Raw genomic sequence first — 20,499 nt, 5'->3', positions numbered from 1 at the left:
AAATTACAGACGTTTCGACACCAAACGCCATTTTTTTAAAGTTTAATTTTTTAACATTTTTTTATAAATTAAGTATAATTTTTTTTGAAGAAAAGTAATATCAACATTTACATCAATTTTATTTTTGAAAAATTGCAAATTGTTCAAGAACAAAGGACTAATTGTGGTCTTTTAATTATCTAACATCTACCCACTGGTATGTTGACACTCGTGTAATGAGAAAGGACGGTTGCTTTAAATCACAGGACGAAACATAGTTAGATAGAAAATTCTTTCATTTCAAATTCATTTGAAACTCATATTATATATAAAGACATATAATTTAAAACTTTTTAGATCTCTGTGGTACCACGTATAAAGGGTTTTTTTTTTAATTAAAATTTGTTTTTAAATTTTGCTTTCAGTAGTAAAAAACCATTATCGACAGACAGTTTTTTAATTTTATTGTTAGTAGTATATAAGTAAATTTTACTCAGACAAGTTCTTAGCAAAAAAAATATTATTTTCTTATTATTAGGAAATTAGTTTTATTAGAAAAATATTTTCAGTACCAGGCAAAATATTTTCGTATGTTTGTAATTTTGTTATTAGTATAATTTCAAAAAAAGTTCAAAAAAAATAGTAAAAGACAGTAGTTGAAAAAAATATTTTCAATCAGACAGAATATTTTCGAATCTTTGTATAATTTTTTTAACGGTAAACAAGACAATTTTAGTAGTAAAAGACCATTTTAGTCAGGCAGGAATTGGCAAAATTATTATAATTATAGTATCAGTATAGTAAAAGACAAATTTTGGTGTAATAGACATTTAAATCTGTCCGCAGGTAACAAAAAATACTAAAAATACTTATATAATAATAATAATAATAATAAAAATAATAATAATAATCCAATTCACTTCATATGGAAAGATAAAAAATGCAATTAGCATGAAAATAATTTATTTTCCTCTCAATATATAATATTTAATTACATTTATTTTTAAAAACAGCTGACAAAATAAATTTTGCCTTTATTATTGTAATTTAAGATTTTTGGTATCGATATAATAGCAAAAGTTATTTACTTGATATCATAATAATATAATTAAAAGGGTAAATTTTTTTTTTCCTTTTTTTTGAGCTTTGCTACTATTCGAGTATGTCCTTTTTTTTGACTGGCACGTCACTATAGATTTTCTGATTAAAATGACATTACGTAGATTAATGTTTATAAAGATGATGTATTTCTTGTCTACATTTTGTTTAATATATAGGGTCAGTTGGGGTAAATGGGGACAAAATCACTATTTTTCACAAATTACATAAGTTTCTTCCTTTAAAAGGTAACATTTGCGGGTTTATTTTTTTTAAGTTGTTATTTACGTTCCCAGGATTAATTTTATGCAGCAAAAAAAACATTTAGATAAGATTTGAACGCATGAAACTGACTGTCCTCATTTACCCCAAAATTTAGAAAATTTCATAAAATTTGGGGTAAATGGGGACAGCATAGTTTCTAAGAAAGTTTTAAAAATTAAAGTTTCCTTAAGTATATTACTGTATTAAGGGATGAAAAAACTTGAAAAAAATTTGTAGTAGATATATAATAATAGTTGAACCAATTGAAATTTTTTTATTTTTTTTTTATTTCAGTATTTTGACTTGCATTTGAAAAAAAACAGTCTTAAAAATCATACCAAATTTTTTTCTTCTTCCTTATGACTTCCATAATAGAAATTCACTTGAACTTTTGATTTTTGTCAATTTGGTTAATAATGACAAGCCATTTACCCAAAAAATTTGAAAACTCAGGGTAAATAGGAGACAGCTTGTCATTATTTAACCAAATTGACAAAAATCAAAAATTCAAGTGAATTTCTGTTATAGGAGTCACAAGGAATAAGAAAAAAATTTTGGTATGATTTTTAAGTCTGTTTTCATTGAAATTCTCGACAAAATACTGAAACAGTTTGACTTTGATTTTCAAGTTTTTATGCATTGAACGATAACTTTTTTTATCTTGCTGCAAAATTGTCAAGATAAAAGCTTGGCAAAACTCAAAACCTCTTGCGGGTGATCTAAAGTTAAAATATTGACGTTGAACTTAATTTTAAAACTGTAAATTAAGCTCCAAAACCTCTTGTCCCCATTTACCCCCTGTCCTCATTTACCCTAACTGACCCTATATATATATATTTAAAAAACATTTCTTTTTCACTGGAAATATAATTAATTTTTTTCTCCAATAAATTTTACAATAACAGACGAAAAATATTTTACATCTTAGAGATCTTTTTTTTCTTTAACTTTAATAGAATATATAATATAGATCAACGCTTTAGAAAAAATAAAGAGTAAGAATTTTGATTTTTAAATATTTCAAAACTGCAAGAGATTTTTTTTTTGCGAAATTGAATTTAAGTCAAAAGCTGTTACATTTATAGAAATAGGTTCTACATTTAGTAGAAAGATTTTCTTTTTGTCAAGTAAAATTAGTTTATATATATTTTTTTTTTTTTGATAAATAATTTTACTAATTGAGATTAAGAAATATTTATCGTATCTTGATATTGTTGTACGTCTGTTTTATGATAAATTTATTACATTTTTATTAAAAAATTCGTTACGATTTGACAAAAATTGACAACATATATGCATTATATACACATATACACATTTTCAAAATCTGAACTTGATTCTGTTTATTTCTCTGTAGCATATTTATACTTAATATCAATTTATTAACGAAAAGTTTTTGTAAAAGAAAAAATTTTGGTTTACTTTTTGGATTTTATTGAATTTAGTAATTGAAAAAGCTTTAAATACGGACGCATTATCAGTATCGTTGTTTGTATTTCAAGTATTTCATTTTATATATTACTTTTCTTTTAATCACATATATTTATACATTCAATAAAGTATACAAGCAAATTCAATAAAGAAAAAAATATTAAATTCATATTACATTTTCTCTAAATTTGAAGAATATTATCAAAGTTAAATTATATATATTTAGAAAAAAAAATCACTTAATGCATCAGAGAAGTAACATTCATTTTATGAAAAATAGATTCAGAATTATTATATTACATCATTTTACATATTTTTTTAATTTAATTTTTTTTACATCTTACCATCAGCACATCGTAACATTTAAAATTACATTACAATTTTTAATATTTGTTAAAAATTTTATTGATTTTGATTGTCAATTTCCTTAATTTATGATCTAAGGAAAATACACAGTCGAATTAATCTTTCCACTTTCATTAATATTATTAAATTATATATATTATAATTATATATATATATATATATATATATATAATTATATATATTATTATATATATATATATATATATAATTATATATATAGGTCATAGAAATTTTTTTTTAATGAATTCAAATTTCTTTCGCTTATATAGTTGTATTTTAATTTTAGATAGATATTCAAATGTTTGACGAACGTTTGATATTAGGTATTTTACTTTTAAATTGAAAAAAAACCTAAAAGTTCTGTTTCATATAATGTGGATTACAAACTATATATATATATATGCGCGAGATAACATCAGACTTTATGAATAAAACAATTGTCGATAATAAAATTTAAAAAAATACATTGAATACTGATATTACTATAAAAGACAGGACAATTGAATTCAACTCTTATCATTATCTTTATGTAAACTCAATTTTTTTTGCAACAATAATAATAGAGGAATATTTTCTCATTCAGCAATCATTTTTCAATTTTCATATAATCACAAAAGATATTATCTATGAATTTTTATCAAATATTAATTTCATTGTTTTTTTTTTTTTTTTTTTTGAGTGTGGCTTTAAAAAAAATTTAAACTTTTTGTTTTATACTTTGATAAGCATTACTTTTTATATTGTTTATATGCAAATATTGAAATAATAATTTTTTCTCAACATTTCTTCAATTATATTGAAATTGAAAATTAAAAATAAATAGAATCTTCAAATAATAATTAATTTTGAAAAATATTTGCATGACCAAGGCACAGCCTGGCAGAAATTTTACAATATTTTTTTAATGATCAATTTCCCAAACAAACTTTAATCTCAGTCTTACAAAATTAATTCTCATCTAATGGAAAATAGTTTTTTTTTCAATAAGAATATTTGAGTTTTTTTTCATTTTCAATTAGTATTTTTTTTTTTTTTTTTGAAGATTATTTTATATTTGGTAAAAATAAAAAAAATGTTCTGGATATAGAAAACGCTTGAGAATCGATTTCAAGTTTTAATTATAACAGCGTTATATTTTTAATTACTTTTTAATAAAATGAAAATTCTCTCATCAGAATAATGAATTACATTGAGTTTGAAAAATAGTTACAATAGGATTTTTAGTTGGTCTGCGACATTGATCATATTTTCTTCTTAAAAATTATTCACAAAAATCTTATGCATTTTTCCATAAGATTTAGCATTTTATTCATTTCCCTGGAGTAAAAATAAGAAATTTTATTTTTTTTATAAAAGATTTAAAAAAGATTATATTATAATCTTATTTTTTTGAAAGAAAATAAATTTCTTTGCATTAAAAAACATTTCTTTGTCTTCATTTCGTTAAGAATAATGCTTTTAAATATAAAATAAATTCCATATTGAAAACATAAAAGAAAATTATTAAGTTGAAAGAATTTTTTTTATTTTTTATCAAAAGAAATTTTTTTAAATTATTTTTAAATAAAAGGAAAATTGTTTTTTTTTTAAATGAAAATATTGTTATCAAAAGAAAATATTGTAACTAGCTGAAAAAAAATCTATATGTATATCCACTGTTGAATCCTATCGTCGATTTATTATAAACTTTAATTAAAAAATCATAAATTAATAATAAAATTTTCAAAGGAAATTAATTTAATTTAATTTGACTTTGATGTTAAAGTCAAAATAGTTTTGACAAATTTATTTTTTATTTCTCATTGCAGTGAAATTCAAATTTTATGAAAATGTAAGGTCGAAGGTTAAATTAAATGTAAAAGCCATCTTTAAACGATAAAAAATATATAATATTAACTTTTTAAATTAATCTTTTTACAATAAATTAAATATAACCTTTAACCTTCTAACTTAAGTTATGTTAAAATTTGAATTTGACTTCAACGTGAAATCAAAAATAAATTTGAATTTGATGTCATTAAATTGAAATCAAAATCAAAACATAAATTTGAATTTAACTTCAACGTGAAATAAAAAATAAATTTGAATTTCATATCAAATTGAAATTTGAATTTGACGTCAAAGTGAAATCAAAAAATAAATTTGACTTTGACGTCAAATTACATAATTCATACCCAGAGAAATGAATATATGCACACTCAGAGAAAAGTTTTGTTTGAACTAATAAATCTATCAATTTTTTTTTTAATTAATACAATTTAACGGTTATTTCCAACAAAATTTGTTTGATTTAAATAAATTAAATCTAAACGTTATGTTTCTTTTAAAACAAATTCCAAACAAAGAAAGAATTTGGTTGAGCCAAATAAACTTTTAGTTGATACAATCAACTTTTGGTTGTTTCAAACACATTTTTTTTCTGAGTGTATCAAACATACAATACACGCATTTAACATTAAAAATTTTTTAAAAATGATGAATTTTGAGTTTTTATTATTATTATTATTATTATTTAGTAATCAATCGCTGGTACCCAAAGTAAGGACATCGGAATTTTGTAAATCCGACGAGGAATTTTGAATTCGCTCAGGTACCAGCAGCAATCCTCACGTCCTTACAAATTTGTAAACAACACCAAACACAAGAACACTGACCAGCATTAATACTAAAGCTGTGACAACCTTAGCAAATGCGTTCATTCCACTTTCAACGTGTTGTTGGGGTCTCCTATTGGATGGGATGCTCTGCTTCGAGGCTAGGCCACGAGCTAAACCTGGAAAAGCCAGACTCTGGGTGAAGGTCAATTTGTGCAGGGACTCGGACAAAGAATATGGTCCAACTGAACCACGTGCTGCTGCGCGTAAAAGTGCGTATTCCAGGTCCAATGCATCGAACATACTGTATCTGTGAATTTCATTTCATTTAAAATCATTTTCCATCGCAATAAATATAATTCAACATTGATACTAATATTTTACTTTGATCATGTCATATATTATTACTTGGGGAATTAAAATATGAATGTCATTTGGAATAAATTTGGAATTCATTCATTTTTTTTTTTTCAATTTTCTGTTCCATAATTTTAATACCAAATATAAAAAAATTTTGTGTTGATAAATCTAGTTCACAATTTTTAATCAGTTTAATTTTTTCCTAATTTAGAATCGTTCACCCAAAGTTTTTACTAATTCAGTTTTTCTAATTGTATATTTCTGATAAATATTTATTTTAAAAAATTTTCTGAAATACTTTTTCCTAAAATACATTTTTAAAAATAATTTAATTATAATACACGCGAAAAAAAAATATAAAGTAACTTTTACTATATTTAAAAAGTAAAACTTAAACTGTTCGGAACTTTTGCGCACTTCTATCAACTTTTTCAATGGAAATTGAAAAAATTACTACCGAAATAGTAAAGTTTACTACGGAAATAGTAGTTTAAATTATTTATTTTATAATACCACGGAGTGATAAATTTAACCCTTGCGTGCCTGAGCTGGGTCCACCGGACCCAGACAATTTGCTATTTCATCTACTTCCATTTAAGAATTTTTTTTTTTTAAATCGTTCGTTTTCTTATTACGAATCCGGTGTCCATTTTTAAAATTCAAAATGGCGGATCCAATATGGCCGACGACATTTGAAAAAACTTAACGTATTCATCTGAAAATCATTACTCGGTGGTTTTCTGCATCGCTGATTACGAGTCCGGTGTCAGTTTATCAAAATTCAAAATGTCCGATCAAATATGGCGGAAGAATTTAAAAAAAATCGTACGGTATCGCTTTATCAAAATTCAAAATGGCTGATCAAATATGTCGGAATAATTTTAAAAAAATCGTTCGGTATCGCTTGAAAATCGTTACTCGGGGGGTTTTAGGGGTCGCTGATTACAAATCTGATGTTACTTTTTGAAAATTCAAAATGGCGGAACCAATATGGCGGATATATTTTTTTAAATTTGACGGTTTTGCTTGAAACTCGTTATTCAGGGATTTTCAAGGTTGCTGATTATGAATCTGATATTAGTAAATTGTATTAATTTTTAATTTTCCTGTCCGCCATATCAGATCCGACATTTTAAATTTTGAAAAACTAACATTAGATCCGAAATCAGCGACCCCGAAAACCCCCGAGTAACGATTTTCAAGCGAATCCGAACGATTATTTAAAAATTTGTCCGCTCTATTGGTTCTGTAACGATTTTCAAGCAAATATGTTTAATTTTTGAAAATTCATCCGGCATATTGGATCCGCTATTTTGAATTTTCCATAACTGACGTCTGATTTGTAATCAGCGACCCCAAAAACCTAAGTACTCTGTACACTCAAATTTGCCCTGTCGAAAAAAATGTCACGACGCGACTTTTTGTGGGCTATTTATTTACCCTAGAGTGTCAAAAGATTAAAAATTTTTTGCAATTATATTTGAAAAATATCAAAATTTTAATTGAGAATAAAACTAATGAATATCCTACTATTAAATCTTGTTTTTTATGGAATTTAAGCAGCTGGGTCCCCCGGACCCGGCACGTACGTCAAAAAATGAACTCAGGCACGTGAGGGTTAATTTATCACAGTTTTCCTAAAAGTATCAAATTGAGACCAAAAATTGCATCAAATCTTTGCAACGTTTTGATGCACATAAGTTATATCAAAAAGAGATCGTTTTGTGTATCATTTTTAGAAATGAACACGAAACGGTCTCATTTTTTGATGCAAAAAAATTAATCAATTTATATCAATCATAGCCGAATTGAATCGACTCAAAATTAAACGAATTTTTTTCAGATATTTTGGTAATAGTACAATTGCGGAGACCATTTCACTATTTAATTTGAAAATGAAAATAACAGAAAATCAAAGACAATGTGCAATTCGATAATTAAAAAGTGACAGCTTATAAACATAACCTAAAATGCATGAGAAAAAATTTGTCGATAAAATCAATATAGCCGAGCTTTTTAAAAGGTAGATGGCAGTTTTGCTTTTTATAAAAACGATTCAGAAAAAATTTAAAGAAAGAAAATAGATGAGTGCTGCCATCTACCTTCTAAAAAGCTCGGCTATATTGATTTTATCGACAAATTTTTTCTCATGCATTTTAGGTTATGTTTATAAGCTGTCACTTTTTAATTATCGAATTGCACATTGTCTTTGATTTTCTGTTATTTTCATTTTCAAATTAAATAGTGAAATGATCTCCGCAATTGTACTATTACCAAAATATCTGAAAAAATTCGTTTAATTTTGAGTCGATTCAATTCGGCCATGATTGATATAAATTGATTAATTTTTTTGCATCAAAAAATGAGACCGTTTCGTGTATCATTTCTAAAAATTATACACAAAACGATCTCTTTTTGATATAACTTATGTGCATCAAAACGTTGCAATAGAAAAAGATACAACCAAGTTTACTGTGTATAGAAAAAAAATTTTTTTTTTTTTTTGTTGAAAAAACAGACCTACTGCTACGCCTCCTATCGGCAGAATGCATAGAAGCGGAGTACATAGCTGAACTTGGCATCGAGCGAATACTACTTGTAGTCGAACTGGATGGACTTGGCGGTACAGGTTGAACATCTTCATCGATAGAATTTCTATCGGGGGTTGGAGAATTTTTCGATCCACTGTTGTGGTGATTGTGATGCGAATGATGCGAATGCAGTCGTGCATGATCCGGATGAAGAAGACTTGGTCGACGTGATTGCTGAGGGGTGTTTGCTGGACTGACACACGTTATACCACATGGCGATGGAGAGGCCTATTTTTTTTTTTTTTTTTTTTTTTAAAGAACATTTTTTTCATAAATATGGAAATATAAAATGATTCGTCCAAGCTAGCTGATATTTGTAGTTTTATCTCTCTTTTTCTCACTATTGTATTTTTCACGAGTCTATTTTCACATGGCCTCAAGATAGAAATGAGTACTGTTGAAATTTTAATTCCTCTCAAAAGGAGAGAGAGAGAGAGAGAGAGAGAGAGAGAGAGAGAGAGAGAGAGAGAGAAAAATGCAGCCTGAAAAGTCGTCTCAATGGAATATAACATGAACAAAAAGAAATTGCATTTTTTTCTCTTAAAATATTCTATTTAGTGAGTAGGAAGTGAAAAGTGTTGAAAATTTTATTTCTCTCCTTCTTTTGGCAAACGTTGCTTTCGTTGCCTATGGCCAGATAACAAGTTAGTTACGTTTAAGGCAATTTTCACTTTATCTCAAAAAAAGTTTTTTGCACAATTATTTGTTATAATTTTTTAATTTTGTTAATGTAATTAAAATTAAATATACTTTCCATTGTCAATAATTTTTAATTTTTTCAATAATTTTATTCCGTTTATTCTTCTTTATAAATAAATTAAAATTAATAGGTGATTAATTGTATAATATTATTTTCATACCTGAATGGATTCGATGCCACTGTCGTTGACGTTTTCGTGAATATCTGGAAATATAAAAGCCTGAGATTGACCATCTCCTTCTCCTCTTGGTGAATCGCTTGGCCATACTTGAAGAAGAGGTAAGCCAACACGCGTTTCAGTGCAAACACTGGTGGTTACCACGTTATTTTGAGTATTGTTCGCACCAAGGCAGAGTCGGCTCAACTCTTTCAATGGTTTCTGTAAAAAAAAAACGATACTTTCGTTTTTTTCAATTTAAATAAACATATATATATATATATTGTTCATGCAAATAAGTTAAATAAATTTCAAAATTTATCTTTTTTCGTTTTTTTTTCTATATAAGTGAAATATATTGTATTCTGAAGTCTAATTGTGTAATTTTATTTCAATTTCAATTTTGATTTTAACTTTAATTTTGATTTATATTTTTAGGGTTTCGTGGCTCAGGCCCGAAAGCCTTATAGTTTCACTTTGGCGTCCACCTGTCGTACACTCGTTTGGATACCATAGCAACAATTGATATAAATTAATTAAATCCGATTATTTAAAAAAAACAATTTTGTAGAAGCGATATAAAGAAAATTTTTGATCATATGCAAAATATATAAATATCTAAATAATTTTTGTAAGTTTAAAATTTTCTCGTTTTAATTTTATATCTGTTCTTCTAACGGATATTATTAATAATAATATTTTAATTTTTTTAAACGTCAATTAAACTTTTTGTTTGAGGTCTGCATTTTTGAGTATATGCATAACGTTCTTAATACTTAAGTTGCTTTTAGCTAAGCATTTTTGTTTGATCAACGATGCAAAATCGTCACTTTCATAAACGACTTTTTATTACATCCATGCTTAAAGTTTAAAGTGCTCATATTAAACACGTGTTCACTTGAAATTTTTGAATGTACACTGGTAGGCGTCGAGGTCGTGGTACTTATTTTTTCTTTTTTATTTAATCGACACTATTTCAATTTACATTACATGTTTTCTTTATATGAAACATATATACCTATATATATATACACATTTAATCATTCTGTTATCAATTATTTTTTAACAAATTATTATTGTAACATACTCAACAGTTCCCTTGCGATAGATTATAAGATTTTGGGAAAGCTATAAATATCTAAATTATTCGTGATATAATAAAGATCATGTATGAGATTAAAGTTATCAGCTTGAATTTATGATAACAAGGGAGATTATGCAATGTTAACTGTATATATAATTTCCTCTTTGATGTATACTAAATGCACGAGTCTCACTTATATATAATAAAATATTGAATGTTATGAATTAGATATAGAATGATTTTAATAATTTATAATAAGCGTTTTGATGGTAATAATAATTCTTTATTTATTTAAAAGTTTAATGAAAAGAAATTTATTTAATAATTTATTAAATAATATAAATACATAATTTATTTAGTAATATAAAATATAGTACCTATATGGTTAAAAATTGAATTTACATTTTTATTCTAAAAATACATTACATATTAAAATTTTATTTTCATATGTTGAAGCAAAAATGATAAATTTAGAATTTCGCTTTATTATTCTAATTAATTATTAATTAAATTAAATGTTCATTTTAAATTAATATTTTGCTTTTGAGGTAAAATGAATGTTAATTAATTATATTACATGTACTAGCTTATAAATTATAATGGCAAAAAATGGGTATAAACTTTATCTGAAAAGTAAATTTTATACATTTCTGTTTTTTCTAAATTGTGATATTTTAAATTTCTACAATTTTGTTCATTTTTCTTCTCATATATTGAGATTTTTAAATTTAATAATAATTGAAAGCAATTTCGCAGACATTTTATCAATTATTCTTTGTTGCAAAACAAAATTTAAATTACATATTTACTTAAAACCGGGATAAGTTTGGAATAACATGGGTTAGTTTGGAACAAGCAAGTTTTTTTTTAAAATAAAATCTTTATATTAAATTGTTTTAATTTTGCGTGTTTTCTGTAAATAATAATTTCGATGATTTATAAAATGGAAAATTGATTTTTAAAAAAATCATAAAAATCTATAATAAATATCTTCGAATTATATGTGAAATTTAATAAAAGATTTAAAAGATAAGTGCTCAGTTTATTTATTTATAACAACATTTTAATAATAATAATATTTTGTTAATATTCTGTGGAGATGTCTAAAATGTTATAAGGAATGTCTGTGATTTGAGAAAAATGTAATATTTGTTATTAGAAAATACTTGGAAATTATTATTATAATAATTAATTATAATTATTTGTAAAAATTTCAGTTTTTATAGATCTCAGTTCTTCCTCATAATATTTTAGAATTCTCCACAAAATATCAACTCGATTCATTCAGTATTTTACGAGAAAAAAGATGGAGAAATTAACATTGGAACGATCACATTATATACACTGTTAAAAATGTTCGTAAATTTACAACATTTTTAATATACCAATATATATTAAATTTAAGAAACTGTACTTTGAATTATATTAAGATACCTTTTTGTGGTAATATTAATATACTGGTGTCTTAATCCTGATGTTTGTAAATTTAATATACTTTTAATATACCACGGTATATTAACTTTAAAATACATGTACTCTAAGTTAATGTAATGTACATCTATATATAGTAATATTAATACATTAGTGTATTAATGCTTTATTTATCCTAAATTTGTACGTGTCTTATATGTTTAAAAGAGTAGTTATTTTAATGATTTATTTTCAACTTTTACGTTTTGCATTGAATCAAAAATTTATTTGATTAAAATATTTGATATCATTAAATATCACAGAAAAAACCTGGTTTCAAATTAAGTATAAATTCCATACTCAATTTGATTCGCAGCAAAAATGAAACTGGGATAATTATCAAATTAAATATGGAATTTTATTCATAATCAATTTGAAACATTCATACTCAATTTGAAACTAGGTTTTTTCAGTGATTAATCGACTATTTGATTAGCTTTTATCGAATAAATATTAATTTGTATTTTTTTTTAGTAATGCAATTATATTATTTTTAATTAATTTAATAATTACTACAATATTACTTATTTTAATTAAATATTTATTTGACATAATAGTCAAGTGGCAGGTTGTTTGAATCAAATAAATTGTTTTCAGTGTACAACTCTAAAAGTTTACTTAAAAAATTTTTTAAATTCGCTTCTATTAAATATACTTACACAATTTTTTCCCCTGTAGTTTTAAGGTTAATAATGGTATAGATTCAAATGACTTTCCACTAAATTTCGTTCATTTTCATTTTAAATATTTATTTAGTTGAATTTCACAACAATTACCATCCATAAATAAAAAAATTAGTACTTTCTCAAAGAAAAAATAATACATTTGTTTGTATAAAAATATTTCTCTTTCAAGTTGTTGATAAGAAAAGTGTAAACATTTTTCAGACGAAAAAAAAAATAAGAGGTGAATAAACAGCATTTGTGATAAAAGTTACAAATCATCTTTGTCTAGTTGCATTATGCAAAAAGTTAATATTCAGCAACAATAATTTCTTTAAATATTTATCAAAAATTTATTTCAAAGCATTTCTTTTTTTTAGAACATTCTTATTACTGTATAATGTAAAATTATGGAAGAATTGGATGATTTTAGGTAAATTGTAAAAAGAAATTTAAATTACGACAATACTGTCTATATCTTATTACTTTAAATACTTTAAATGGGATTAGAAAATTTTAAATTAATAAAAATTGCAACTATCTAGGTGAAGTAGAAAAAATATTAATAATTAGAGACACTAATTGTATTTTAAATAAGTAATAAATTTTTATTTTAAATATATCTTTAATTTTGTATAATAACTAAATCGAAATGTTTAAATATTTTACACAATCTTATGTCTTCAGCAGTTACAGTTTATATGGACAGTGCGAATATTAACTTCTAATTCGGTTATTTAGTCGCGGTAGTTAAAGCGTTAGCGTTAGGTCTTAGATTAGGTAGGTGCGCCTGGGTTCAATCCCCGTAGGGTTCAAATTTTAATTTAATTCTGAGATTCGAACGTAAAAGATACAAGTAGATAAAATTATAAATGATAGTATTAGTTATAATTAATGTTTATTTTTATTAATTGTTTAAATTATTTTTTTTATAACAATTTTAGCATGAGATTTTGATGTTTTAAATTTAATATACCGGTATATTAATATTAATATACCGCAGTAAATTAAATTTAATATACACAAATATATTGATATTAATATACCTGTGTATTAATATCACAACATTGTGGTATATTAAATTTAATATACGGTATATGCAAATTACTTCATATACAAGTATATTAAATTCCCCATGGATATTTTTAACAGTGTAACAATCACATGCTGTTAATAAACTGATTTTATTTATATTTTAAGCCTAAAGAAATATGTTATATTTGATGTTTTTAATAAATTACAAAATTTGACCCAAACTTACCTCAATCGCGAGGTAAATTTGGAACATAAATTAAATTTAAATAGCTCTGACAAAATAAAATTTGGCGTAGTAAAACTTGGATGAAACCTTCGGAAGGATGTTTACTATGTTTTCCAATAGTTAAATTTTTTTTTTTTTTTAGTATCAATTTGGAATTTTGACAATAAAAGAAATGGAAAAAATTGCGTCTTTTGTCCTAAATTTATCCCGGTTGACAGGTACATTATTTCAAAAATTAATAAAAGTTTTTAGAAAAATGTATAATAGATATATAGATATCAGAAACTTTAGAAAAAAAATCAAAATTTTTACATTTCTATTTTAAAAAATAAAAAAAATTGATATTTTTTATAAAATACAAAAGCTGAAGGTTGATTGTAACAAATTTCAGAGTACACAATAAATTATAAAAAATGATAAAATTGCTATTATCAAGAATTCATTTTTGCAATAAATTACAATACTCTGTAACAAAAATTTAGGGAGTTAAAAATCAACTCGAAAAGGGAGTTAATAATTAAATTATAACTCCTTAAAACTAATTCCCTAGGGATAAAATTAACTCGTAAAGCATTAATTCCCTTCGTTTATAAACTCCAAAAGATTGGGACTTTTATAGCATCCCCTTGGGAGTTGAAATTCAACTTCTTTTTGTTTAGTGTACAATAATACAAGCAATGCATGTAAAGGTTTTGGAAATAACTTTAAATTTTTAGGATTAACTAATAAAATTTTTTAAAATCGAAGGTTAAAATTGAGATACTAAGTATTTTTTAAAAACAAAATACCTGTAATTTTCTCTATTTGAGAATTTTATAATAGGGGTCATCCATAAAGCATGTGATACTTTAGGGGGTAGGGGGGGGGGGGGGTCAGCAAAATATCACACTCCATATTAATCGGTATTGGAAAAAGCATCACAAGGGGAAGGGGGGGTGTTAAAATTCTGAAAAAATGTATCACATGCTTTATGGATGACCCCATATATTCATTGAAATTATTTTTAAAAAAATGTAATCTAATAGAGCTATAAAAAGAAAAACTAAAACAATCAGACCTTAGCTCCCCTATATATTAGAAAATATATATATTTTTTCTAAATGGATATCCTACAAAAATATTCTATTACTTGTTTTCATAGAGATTATAAGTAATTATATAGAATAGAAAATCTATACTTATAAATAAAGTTGCTCTCTAATTACACACTATATAATTATACTGAAATTGAAGCAAGTTTGAAATAACGATGGCTCCTGTTGTTATCTTGGTTATTTGATATTAAATTTTGTCTATATTATATTGTATATAGTATGTAAAAAAAAGTGTAAAAAGTGTGAGAGAAGATATAAATATTGTTTGTAAAATTTTTAATGTTGTATAGGCACCACATTAAAGTTCTTGAACTTGGTTGTCTGCCAACTTGTGCATGCAGATCTGCGATATGCAAACTTCCGGCATTATTCAGTATTGAATTTGTTGTAAGTATGCGCTGATATTTTCTCTCTCTCTCTCTCTTAAAAATATATACAGCTTCTTAAACGACTGTTAAATTATTGTTACAAGGTCTTGGCTACGAAATACACTACAACAATTGAATATATTAAAAAAACAAAAGAGAATAATGCATTTTCATGTGTGTGAAAAAGAAAACAAAAAATACAAATAGTAAATGTATTTTTATCCTATAGCAATGATATTTTAATGCAGAATTTTTAAATTTTATTTTCTTTTTCTTATATAAATCAAAAATTTAAATATTTAAAATAATTTATCTAATAATTAGAAAATTTAATTTAATTACTTTTTTTTATTTTTACAGCATTTTCCTTTACTTAACTTTTTTATTTATTTATTCAACAGAATTTTATGTGATTCGAATTTTTAAATACCAGAATTTTCAAATTAACCAAATCTTCATTTATCTCAATTTTAATTTGTCCAAATTCAAATTGACAAATTTCAAGAAAATTGTGATTGGTTAATTTTAAAATTCGCGTCGATTGTTGGTCGTCCATTTGCAAAATTCTGTTAAATGAGAATTCCGCTAAATTAATATTCGTTTAAATAAGAATTTTTTTAAAAAATAAAATTTAATTTAATGAAGTTTTTTAAAGTGTAATTTTTAATTAATGATTTTTATGATGATTTTATTATCTTTTTATGCTCCCCCCCCCTTTTTTTAGTATAATATTTTATAAAAATTTATTTCTTCTACCATAAATTTTCTTGAAAGATTTCTAGAAAATTGAAATCGAAAGTATAAAGAAAAATGGAAAAAATTTAAAATCGTTTAATATTTCTATAGAAGTATATCATTATAATACACTGAATACCTTGAGAGGGTAGAAAGATATGCATCAAATGCTATAAAAAAACATGGCATTGATAAAATATTGATGAAGCGGGGTTTGCTTTTCAATTTCTGCAATTTTTCCATGATGCGCTCGCAATGATTCTTCTTCATTTTTTTTTTTAAAGGTAAATAAATCGCACATCACGGGGGGTAAAAGTATACGCATTGAAAATTAAAGGAAGCTTCAATAAATAATATCAAGTAATTTTTATTTTCATGATTAAGGTAAAATTTATTCCACGTGGTCACTAGTGGCAAATTTACTTTTAAAACTCAAAACCGTGTTTGTCCTCGTCTTGAATCGATGAAAACTATAAAGAGCTCGTGGTTGTCACGCGACTTTATTCGGTCACGAATTCTTTTTAAAGATCTTTATGATTTTTTTTGAAAACGGTAAATAAAAATTCCAATATATTACATATTTTCTGCTTTTTTTTTTATTTGTTGCAATTGGAAATCTTTATTTAGAAATGTATATATATATATAGTGACACTTTCACTTTCTTGACTTATGTTTTTATAGGTACGTATTAATATTTATAGATGTTTATTTTAAGACTAGAGTTTCTTCATAATTATTTTTTTTAATCTAATAACATTAATTTTTAGTATTGATAAATTAGATAATATTTTTAAAAAAATTTTTGAATGACAAAAATTTTAAATTTAAAACTTTACTTTTAACTGTTTAGTTTTATATTTATTTGACAAATAAAATATTTTTACAAATTTCACATACATATTTTGTCAACATATATTTATAAACCGATATATTGTGTTTCACTTGTTTGCTATGTCTTCTTTGTTGATCGTATTTTACTAAAATCTGATTTATCGTTCAATGGAAAATGGAAGGACCAAAACAAAAAAAAATGCAATACGTGCAAATAGTACAAGATTTATTATAGAAAGTGGAAAATGTAAAATTTTTTTTTTTTGAAAAAATCTCTATATACAACTGATTATGTAAAATTATGATGTATTGATTATAAAAATTACATCCAACTGTGTGGAACATTAGCAAATAATTTAAGCAAAATTTACATGCTATAGCTTATTAGAAAAATTCAATTTTATTAAACAATATCTATTTTACAGACTAAAAAGATTTTCATGTTATTAAAAAAAGCAAACTTTCAAAGTAAATTTCAAAAATAGTAAAGTAAAAAAAAAGGTTTAAAAACTTATTAATGTTTTTTTTACATAATTTATAAATAGAACATTATTATGCGAGCATTGAGAAAATACTGATTGATGTAGACTAATACATTTATAAGTTTGATAATCAAAAATTTATTTTCATAAGTCAAGTTTAATTACTATACATTCCAGAATAATTTAACGCTCAAATTAATATCCTGTAAAATTTATTATGAATAGCAATTTTGAACTTATATGACTAAATTTAGTACAAAATTTTAATTGCGACTAATTATTTATGGTCAATCAACAGAATATTAGGTAATGAATTTTCCATTAAAATTGAAATTGATTGTTACTTCTCGTAAATGTCTATTTAATAAACCATTTCAATATTATTCGAGGTAATATTACAATTTAATTATAATTATTGCAATGGAAATCTTTTATTCTAAATATAAGAGTATATATTGGCTTCTATTTAAAAATAAGAAATACTATTTTAATAATAAAATTTAAAAAAAATAAAAAATATTTTTTAAATTAAGAACTTAAATTCTATATTGAGATAATTTTTTCTGATTTTAAATTATAATCTAACTAAAAGCAGACGATTTTATTTTTAAATATAAGCCAAGATATGTTCTTCAATTATGAATAATGTTTTTCAGTGTAATAATAATTGTAAAAATTTTACGAGATATTTTAAATAAAAAAAAAAAATCATACCTCTAGAATTTTTTCATTTATAAAACTATTGGAGTCCTTAATAATTAAAAAAAATTAACTTTTAATAAATTAAGCGCTAAAAAAATAAAAACATTAATTTAAAAAAGAAACATTAAAGAAATCATTTACGCGGAAAAACAGATGAAAATAAATGTAAAAGTAACAACTGAATTTATATTTAATTAATTTATTCAATTAGCTGTTTAATTAAACGGAAAATACAAACAGCGCTTTTAGTAAATTTTTCTATAGTTTTACTTTTTTATTTCGATAAAATTTGTACCGAATTCAGACATTCTTATTTTTATATTTCAATTTTTCATTTATTACATATAATTATTTAATTTATTATTAATAGCACAATAAATCCTAAATAATCATTATTAATTATTGTAGTTTATTTCTTTTTATAAGATATAAAAGAATGTTTTATTTAATATAATTAAAATTTAACAAATTCATAATAATAGATATAAATTAATAATATTTTTTTAATTATTAAATAAAATTAAGAATACAAAAAATAATATAGAAAAAGTTTAATCATATTAACGAATTTAATTTACTATTGTTAATAATAAATTTTTGTAAGCAAAAATAAGCTAAAAATTTGCATTCCCAATTTTTCATTGATTGAAAATTATTGGACAGTTAGTATAATTTTTCACTAATTCAAATATATCGAGAGATATTCAATGAAATTAAAAAAAAAATTAATTAACATTCTTAGGCGTAATTTATCAAAACTCGTATATAATGGAATAATTTTGATAAGCGTATACATATTTTAATTAAATCTTTCATTACGAACATGCAAAAAAAAAAATAAATAAATAAATAACTTTGTAAAAATCTACAACTATAAAATAGAAAATCTCAGCATTCATGTTTCTTAAAGAAATATTTTTACTGGAAAATAAAAAATTAACTGAAAAAGAAATTTATAATTTCTCTCAGCAATTCAAATGCTCCTAAAAATCCTAAACTCACTGTTTCTGTAAACTCTTCCTCAAGCATCACACACGTATTTTTCGAGGAATCATATTTATTATCCTTTTTTTTTTTTTTATTTTTCAATTCATCTTCGCTGCTTTATAACTCTCAGTTCAGGTCGCTCCCGCTTCACTGATCCAACTTAAAGTCTGATCAATAAAACTTGCAACAACTTTTTACACGAAGTTTCGCTTTTTTTTTTTTTTTTTGCTCCTCTATTAAACTTTCATTTCCTATATATTTTTTTATAATATTTTATTTTTTCTTTACTCTAAAGCACACATCTAACAATTAAAATAAATTAATTAATAAAAAAAAAAATAGTTCCCACTCTCTAAATCTGAATTAGTAAAAATATTTACTAATTTAAATTAGTGACTCACTTTTTGCTTCTGAATTAGTAAAATTTTACTAATTATTAATACCTTTTACTAACAATTAGTAAAATTTAACTAATTCTAAAGCATAAAGTGAGTCACTAATTTAAATTAGTAATCATTTTTACTAATTCAAATTTAGAGAGCAGTTAAAAAAAAAAATTTTTTTTTTTGAAAACCCACCTGCATGCTTCTGCTGTCAGATGCATGGCAGATTTTTTTTTTTGGCACAATCTTGATTGTTTCCCTATATAGAAAATTGGATCTAAATCTTCCCTGGCACTCTTTGGAACGACCCGCGATGAACTGCGGCTGGATCGCCGTTGCGCTTGGGAGGCATGAGAAAAGGGGGTGTTTTGAGCGCGATTCGAGCGAAAGTTGAGAAGGGTGAGAGTAGTGGAATGAGAAAACGACACACATTCAGAGTAGACAGAGAGTTACAATGATGGGTATAAAAGCAATAAAAACAAAAATGAAATTCGTCAAATGCGAAGAGAAGAGAGATCATAAATATTCTGAAGCAAAGAAAAAAAAAACGATTTCTTCAGATTAAATCAAGAGATTCAAAAAAAAAAAAAATAATAATAATGGAATGAGAAATGAAATATATATAATTAAATTAAAGAGAAAAAGTAGGGAAATACGTTTAATCTAGTTAATTTTTGTCTGATTAAAAGCTGGAAAAAAGGAAAGTAGAATTTTAAAGAGAGATAGAAAAAGATGGAAATTAAAAGAAAGAAAGAAATTTAGAGGTTAAAGACCTTTGTACTCACAGGACTTTTTCCTTTGTAAATTCTTATCTTTTGATTTTTTGATAATAAATAAGTAATGTATTTATGTATAAAAGGGGAATTACTATACTCAAACGTTTCAGTTAAAAATTAAAA

General features: G+C 24.1%; 1 protein-coding gene across 2 annotated transcripts; it reads right to left on the bottom strand.

Moving 5' to 3' along the window:
* Nucleotides 1–5,144: 5,144 nt before the first annotated feature.
* Nucleotides 5,145–19,908, bottom strand: LOC127276861 (uncharacterized). 2 transcript variants are annotated; one of them, XM_051297549.1, is made up of 5 exons: nt 19,796–19,907; nt 19,233–19,519; nt 9,544–9,762; nt 8,613–8,911; nt 5,145–6,042 (listed from the first exon to the last, which is right to left on the bottom strand). In XM_051297549.1, the coding sequence occupies exons 2-5, from the start codon at nt 19,257–19,259 to the stop codon at nt 5,745–5,747; spliced, it is 843 nt and encodes a 280-aa protein (XP_051153506.1). In that variant the 5' UTR covers nt 19,260–19,519; nt 19,796–19,907; the 3' UTR covers nt 5,145–5,744. The 2 variants fall into 2 exon arrangements, with proteins under 2 accessions (XP_051153506.1, XP_051153507.1); XM_051297550.1 differs by lacking the exon at nt 19,233–19,519 and having other exon boundaries at nt 5,148–6,042; nt 19,796–19,908.
* Between the last annotated feature and the right edge of the window lie 591 nt (nt 19,909–20,499).

This window comes from Leptopilina boulardi, unplaced genomic scaffold, assembly GCF_019393585.1.
Source record: "Leptopilina boulardi isolate dan_hultmark-lab unplaced genomic scaffold, ZJU_Lbou_2.1 LbouV2_154, whole genome shotgun sequence".
In the NCBI taxonomy this organism is placed as follows: domain Eukaryota; kingdom Metazoa; phylum Arthropoda; class Insecta; order Hymenoptera; family Figitidae; genus Leptopilina; species Leptopilina boulardi.
This window is presented reverse-complemented; position numbering and strand designations above follow the sequence as displayed.

Coding starts and splice junctions, on each gene's coding strand:
- LOC127276861 (XM_051297549.1), bottom strand. CDS start 19,259: ATGCTTGAGGAAGAGTTTACAGAAACA. Junction 9,763..19,232: donor AGGAAGAGTTTACAGAAACA/GTGAGTTTAGGA, acceptor TTTTTTTTACAG/AAACCATTGAAAGAGTTGAG. Junction 8,912..9,543: donor GTGGCATCGAATCCATTCAG/GTATGAAAATAA, acceptor AAAAAAAAATAG/GCCTCTCCATCGCCATGTGG.